The following is a 7,667-nucleotide window of genomic DNA, read 5'->3' on the forward strand; positions in this document are numbered from 1 at the left end:
CCCCTGTAGCGTTCAGACGTCCCATTTTATATCGGTGCTGCCCCGCAAACTAGCATTTACTCCGGAGTAAATTTCTTAAACCACCTCCCGAGCAGGGTTAGATTTGCACCAGTTTAAGCAGCTTTCAGGGGCTACACCGGTATAACTTTGTACCGTGTGAACGCTCTACCGGGGCAGCCCCAGTGCTACACCAGAGTAAAAGTTGCCGTGTGAACACCCCTATAGATGAGATGATCCTCAAATTCTTTGCAATTTTACATTGAGGATGTTATTCTTAAATTGTTGCACTGTTTGCCCATGCAGTCTTTCACAGAGCGGTGAACTCCTCCCCATCTTTACTTCTGAGAGACTCCACCTCTCTATGATGCTATTTTTATACCCAATCAGGTTACTGACCTGTTGCCAATTAACCAAATTTGTTTCTTAGCATTACACAACTTTTTCAGTCTTTTGTTGCCCCTGTTCCAACTTTTCTGAAATGTGCTGCTGACATCAAATTTAAAAGGAGCATACATTTGTCTAAAAACAACAAAAGTTCTGTTTCAACATTTGATATGTTGTCTTTGTACGCTTTTCAGTGAAATGTAAAGGTTTCCATGATTTGCAAATCTTCACATTCTGTTTTTATTTGTGTTTTACAGAGTGTCAACTTCTTTGGAATTGGGGTTGAGAAAATTTCAACAGCTTTTTAAATCACTGCATTTATTAAATGAGCTCATTTCCTAACATGACTTATGCAGGCAGACACCAAAACAAGCACACAAAGAGGGTGAAATAAAACATTTCAATGTTTTGGCAAAATATATTTATGTTTAATAAAAGTAAAATTAGGGCGGCACGGTGGTGTAGTGGTTAGCGCTGTCGCCTCACAGCAAGAAGGTCCTGGGTTCGAGCCCCGGGGCCGGCGAGGGCCTTTCTGTGTGGAGTTTGCATGTTCTCCCCGTGTCCGCGTGGGTTTCCTCCGGGTGCTCCGGTTTCCCCCACAGTCCAAAGACATGCAGGTTAGGTTAACTGGTGACTCTAAATTGACCGTAGGTGTGAATGTGAGTGTGAATGGTTGTCTGTGTCTATGTGTCAGCCCTGTGATGACCTGGCGACTTGTCCAGGGTGTACCCCGCCTTTCGCCCGTAGTCAGCTGGGATAGGCTCCAGCTTGCCTGCGACCCTGTAGAAGGATAAAGCGGCTAGAGATAATGTGATGTGTGATGTGATGTGAAAAGTAAAATTAAAAGTAAAAAAATCAAAGTAAAAGCTTATTATTGGCAGAAAAACTGACATTTGATCAAAACCCAATTTTTCATCTAGAATTTAGCTTCAGCAACATCTGACAGGTTTTCCCAGATCACCCCATTGCATAGGGCGGCACGGTGGTGTAGTGGTTAGCGCTGTCGCCTCACAGCAAGAAGGTCCGGGTTCGAGCCCCGTGGCCGGCGAGGGCCTTTCTGTGCGGAGTTTGCATGTTCTCCCTGTGTCTGCGTGGGTTTCCTCTGGGTGCTCTGGTTTCCCCCACAGTCCAAAGACATGCAGGTTAGGTTAACTGGTGACTCTAAATTGACCGTAGGTGTGAATGTGAGTGTGAATGGTTGTCTGTGTCTATGGTGGGGTTTACATTAGACCGTATCAGCGGATCATCAGATTAACGTTTTTAAAAACGATTAGCGTGGACACAGCAACGCCAATACACGATTCTCGTGCACACAGCAACGCCAATACACGGATACGCTAATCACATGACTAATTCGGCACGTAAGTTGAAATGTCTCAGTGCGGCTCATCGCTTCCTCCTCAGCGGCTGAGCTCCAAATCACTCCGCCCTGAACAGCAAGTGCCCTCTGGAGGGTGCGCACTCCGGCCCTGCGCAGCTCACAGAGCACGCGAGTGTAGTGCGCGAGCAGTGATTCGGGACTGAGCCGCTGTGCGCAAGTCACTTACCACTTGCAAGTGGAAGGATGGCAAGCCTAAAGACCATCATAACTACACAATGGGCAGTATTTGCAGTATTTTCATACTTTTATACTCTTTAATGAAAGGTGATACAAGGCGGAAGTCCGCGCCGTTTTTCAGCAGTCGCATCACATGACCAACGCCAGCGAATCAGGAAGGTGGATGTCACAGTGACGTTGTCCAATGACGACGCCAGCTAGAGCTCAGCACAGCGTATCCGCGTATTCTCAATGTTTACACAGCACCAGACCAGACACGATCTGGATTGAATACGTGGACCCTGGCGGATTCCCGTTTCCCGGCGTTTTAATGTAAACGGACAGTGCATCCGCGAAGAAAACGAGACAGATACGGTCTAATGTAAACTTGGCCTATGTGTCAGCCCTGTGATGACCTGGCGACTTGTCCAGGGTGTACCCCGCCTTTCGCCTGTAGTCAGCTGGGATAGGCTCCAGCTTGCCTGCGACCCTGTAGAACAGGATAAAGCGGCTAGAGATAATGAGATGAGACCTCATTGCATACGTTTCTGTGGATTTGTGTTATGGGGGGGCTTGGCCTTTTTCAAACTACAAAAACACATTTTAAATAAAGCACAAATAATAATAATTAAAAAAGCAAATAGAAACTGAAAAACTGTCATACACAATCATGCAACATAGTTCTCACGCAGATGCTGCGACAGTGGCTAAGTCTCTGGTCTATCGAAAATCTTGCGTTTGAAATCATATCTTCTACACTAGGTGTTTTTTTTTTTTTCCTCCCGCATCCCATGACCCTTTTAAAACTATAAAATAAATTTCCACGAGCCCCACAACACAATCCTCCAATACCATTCAAGTTTAGGGCCAAGTTTTATTATTTACTTAAATTATTTTGCTTTTGATGTTTTGAATGTGACTAATCATCATAATCACAACAATAGTATTAGTAGGAGTGATTGTTAGCACTGTAACAAAAACAATTAATCCCTGGCTATTCTTTATGGACGCCTACATTTCCTTTACGCACTGTTTATAAAATTTCTGCCTCAATATTAAATGCTCTATATGGATTCCATTGTTTAAATGGTGCACTACTAGTTTAACATAGAGTCTCTGGGATTAATAACAAACAGCGATCTAGAGACAAACACAAAAAATTCTCAAATCTAATTCCAAACCGAGAGAAAGTAAATATTAGCCGGTGCTACATTACTCAACTACTGTACGATAATTAATATTAACACCATGTAAACATCACAACCAAAAGAGAAAAAACACAACCTTGCTTCCTGCGCATTTGTCCAGAAATTCGCGAAGCTCCCTTCTTGCAGCTTCCCTCAAAATATTTAGATTGACTCGGCCATAAGACAAGTGAGAAGCCATGTTTACACGGCACAATCATGTGACACAGGCCACGTTACGTGGTTCCTACTTCCTTATTGGGGTGTGTTTGGAACTTGACGGCTACCTACCTGCGCATGCGCGCTTCACTAAAGTTCTTTAAATGCCCTATAGGTGGCGATGTTACTCTGTGTTACACAGAGCGGTACCTGGAATAATACGGAGTTTCTCTCTGGAAGTACGCGTTCATCATATAGCTTGATTAAACAATCCATATAAACAAGTACCTCCTTTCTGAGGTCTGAAGATGAAATTAAGATTTTTTTTAAAACAAAAAACATAAATCCCAGGTCCTTATTTGAACTGTAAGTGATTTTAGTCTTATTTTTATGACTTTTACGACGTTTTAGTAATAATTCTGCATTATGTTATGAGTAAGGGTTAACCAGGGCTGCCAACTTTTCAAAATTCCTTGGAGTGAGATTTTTTTTTGGGGGGGTCGACGGCAAAATTTTTCCGCACACCATGCAGTAAGTGGGAATTTTGTATTCAGTTTGATATTCACTTGTCCCCCTGCATTCTGGTGTTTTGTTTGTGGGTCGTCCAGCTGGAGATGGACAATGGGGGGGGGTGTCGAGATTTTGGATTTAGTAGATGTTCCTGCATTCTGGTGGATTTTTGGAGTGGCCTGCTGTGCCATACCTACATTCTTACACACCCTGACTTGCCAGGCCTTCAGCTTGTGGCCAACAAAAGCACCAAGTTTTGGCTTAAAAGCCCCCACATTAGAAAACTACAGATGACTGCCAATGTTCCTGTAGCCCTATAGACCTGTGTTTCAGATTTAAAGGCAAGTTCATGTTTGAAAATATTTCATCAGCTAAGCCTAAACACCTTCTGAATTGAAACTAAATGTTAAGTTTTTAATAACTGTTGCAAAAAATAAGATTGTTTCTCACTGACTATTCATTATGCATTTAAGGGCTTTCCCCACCACTGGGTTCAGCAGAAGATTGGCATGGGGAAAAATATCAACAGCAAAAGAACAAATAAAATGCTTAAACAGTAAGCAAAATGTGCATGTGCTACAAGAAACATTAAAATGATTAAGTTTGAACAGTATTGAAACACAAAAAGCTGAACCTTGGCCATAGGTGGGAATGTGCACACAAAGTTGGGCTTAAAAATTTTGGTCATACTTAAATAAGCTATATTAATATATTTCTTATTAATTTATTTCTTATCTATGTTTCTTATTAGTAATTGAGCATTCGTCAGGGCCTGTTATCTGACAAATATTCTCTACCTGTCTTGCCCTCTTTGAAACCCTGTCTCCTCAGTATATTGTTCTGTCTTTTTTTTTAATTATTCACAAGTTCAAGTTCTTTGATATTACAGGTGACTATGCTTTATTTACTTTAACTGAGCAATTACATACATCATAAATAATTAAAAATAAATACCTTGTAAATAAACAATAGGTATGGTGGCTAATGGCTCTTCTTGCATTTGTAATATTATCTCTTACTTGCTTTATTTTACAACATTTCCAGTATGGCTTCAAATAAAGTCATAAAATATGATAACATACAGTAAACAAACTAAAAATGCACCTTAATAAACGTGTGCTAAGTAGGTGCTCTCCCGTGCTGCTTGTTGGGGAAGATAGAGGCTGTGGCACGGCAGTAGGCCTATAATGATTTAGCATGCCTAGTACACAGCTCTTGATATGGCATTAAATATTCTCAACACTTATAGGCTAAAACAATTAAGAAACTTTATATAAGTTCATAATTACGCCAGTAACACCACACATTGGCGTGCATATGTACAAACCTGTCTGAGACACCCGTCTTCAACTCGGATACCTTCTTCTCTCTCCTCTTCCTCTAAATTGACGGTAGGCAATTATCCAACTTCCGGCGCGTGCAGCATCATTAGATGCGCCACCTACCATAGGGGAGTGTATACAGAAGGGAACACCTCTCTGCCTGTTTAGCCGTGCGTAAGGCGTAATTGATCGATTGCAAGTGGTTGGCGCGATGCAATGGGTAGCCTAGATCAGATAGATAAACTAGATTTTTTTTCTAGTGTGAGAAATTGGAGGTATGGCGTGTGAGCGTGTGAAGACAATCAAATGTGTGTGTCTCACGCTCATTGCATGAGAGTTGGCAGCCCAGGGTTAACACAGCAGGAATCAAATCAGCAGGAATGAAGAAATACATGAGGCAATAAGAAACTGATGAACTGAAGGTTGAGGGTTCAAGCCCCAGCACCATCAAGCTGCCACTGCTGGTCTGTTGCAAGGCCCTCCTCTGTCATGACTGACCTTGTGCTCTGACTCCAACTTCCTATCCTAGGAAATGTGAAGAAATAATTTCACTGTACTGTAATTTATATGTGACAAATAATGGCTTCTTCTTCTACCTTAACTGGAAAGCAATGCATTTAGCCCACTGAGCTTGATATAAAATCCGGAGAGCTCATAGCCTATTTGAAGCCAAGAAGCCTTTATTTGTCACATGTACATTCAAGCACAGACTTAAGCACACAGTGAAATTCCTCCTTTGCATTTAACCCATCTGAAGCAGTGAACACACACACCCAGAGCAGTGGAAAGCAGTGGGGAACAGTTGAGGGTTAGGTGCCTTGCTCAAGGGCACTTCAGCTCAACCTCAGGCCATGGCTTCCCCATGTTAACCTAACTCTTTGAACTGTGAGGGAAACTGGAGAAACCCACACAGACACGGGGAGAACATGCAAACTCCACACAGAAAGGCCTCCGTCGGCCGCTGGGCTCAAAACCAGAACCTTCTTGCTGTGAGACGACAGTGCTAACTACTACACCACTGTGCCGCCCACCCGCTGTAAAGACGAGTGAAGCCATCTGGCAGCCATCTGGCTGCCATCTTACCACTCACATCGTGTGTATTTGGATTATGTGTTAAACCATTGTATCCAATCAAATTTGCCCCAAAGAAAAGTATCTCCTGAATTTTTTTCCTTAATTACCTCCTCTCATTTTTGTCAACTTTACCGACATTTCTTACATACCTTTATAGCGTTCCCCTTCGTTATTGTTTGTTTTTTTTCCTTTTCCAGTTCAGTCTCTGATTTTTCTTTTAACAGCACTTTTACTACTATAATTCTTTTTACGGAGATTATTTCAGTTTTTGTTTATACAGGAAATCATATATCGGGTGCCATCTGGGAAATAAGCTGTTGACTGGGAAATATGACCAACCCTGATTTAAGAGGATACTTATCAATATATACTTAAATGGCTGGAGCGCAAGATACCAACGGGTGATCCGCGCATTGGCATCCTTCATGCGGTGGAGCCACTGGAGGGGTGCGTGGTCCGAACAGAGAGTGAAAGGGCGCCCCAGCAGGTAGTATCAGAGGGCGAGGACCACCCACTTGATGGCGAGGCATTCCTTTTCAATTGTGCTGTACTTGCTCTCGCGCATCGACAGCTTCCGGCTGATATACAGCACCGGGCGCTCCTCACCCTCCACCTCCTTGGACAAAATGGCCCCCAGCCCCCTGTCTGATGCATCAGTCTGCAAAATAAAGGGGAGAGAGAAGTCAGGGGAGTGTAAAAGTGACCCCCCACACAGTGCAGCTTTTACCTCCGAGAAGGCCTGTTGGCATTGCTCTGTCCACTGGACCAGATCTGGAGCCCTCTTTTTAGTGAGGTCGGTTAGCAGGCTGGTGACGTCCGACTAGTTAGGTATAAACCTACGATAATAGCCAGCCAGCCCCAAGAACCGCCTCACCTCCTTTTTGGTCTTGGGCCTCAGGCAGGCCACAATCGCTGCAGTCTTATTAATTTGGGGACGCATCTGCCCATAACCCAAGTGGAACCCCAGATACTGTACTTCCACCCGCCCAATCATACACTTCTTCGGGTTAGCTGTGAGGCCCGCTCGCCTCAGCGACTTTAGAACAGCCCTCAGGTGTTCCAAGTGCCACGGCCAATCATGACTGTAGATTATTATGTTGTCTAGATAGGCGGCTGCGTAGGCAGCATGAGGGCGGAGGACCCTGTCCATAAGCCGCTGGAACGTAGCGGGCGCCCCAAATAACCCAAAGGGGAGCATGACGAATTGGTGTAAACCAAACGGTGTGGAAAAGGCCGTTTTCTCTCGGGATAGAGGAGTCAAGGGGATCTGCCAATATCCCTTGGTTAGATCCAGTGTTGAATAAAAGCGAGCAGCGCCTAACCGATTAAGCAACTCATCAATGCAAGGCATTGGGTACGCGTCAAATTTAGACACCGCATTGACCTTTCTATAGTCCACACAGAACGGGACCAACCCATCAGTCTTGGGAGCCAGGACCACTGGGCTGCTCCAGTCACTGTGGGACTCCTCGATTATGCCCATTTCAAGCATGGCCT

General features: G+C 43.9%; 1 protein-coding gene across 2 annotated transcripts in view; it reads right to left on the reverse strand.

The window, feature by feature from the left end:
* The window catches only part of vps33a (VPS33A core subunit of CORVET and HOPS complexes), a 40,358-nt gene extending 37,008 nt beyond the window's left edge, over nucleotides 1–3,350 (reverse strand). For both annotated transcript variants that reach the window (XM_060906817.1, XM_060906818.1), the window contains exon 1: nucleotides 3,206–3,350. In XM_060906817.1, the coding sequence (XP_060762800.1) occupies nucleotides 3,206–3,307 (102 nt within the window). In that variant the 5' untranslated portion in view covers nucleotides 3,308–3,350. The remainder of the gene's footprint in view (nucleotides 1–3,205) is intronic.
* Nucleotides 3,351–7,667: the final 4,317 nt, after the last annotated feature.

Source organism: Neoarius graeffei, chromosome 24 (assembly GCF_027579695.1).
Source record: "Neoarius graeffei isolate fNeoGra1 chromosome 24, fNeoGra1.pri, whole genome shotgun sequence".
NCBI classification, from domain to species: Eukaryota; Metazoa; Chordata; class Actinopteri; order Siluriformes; family Ariidae; genus Neoarius; species Neoarius graeffei.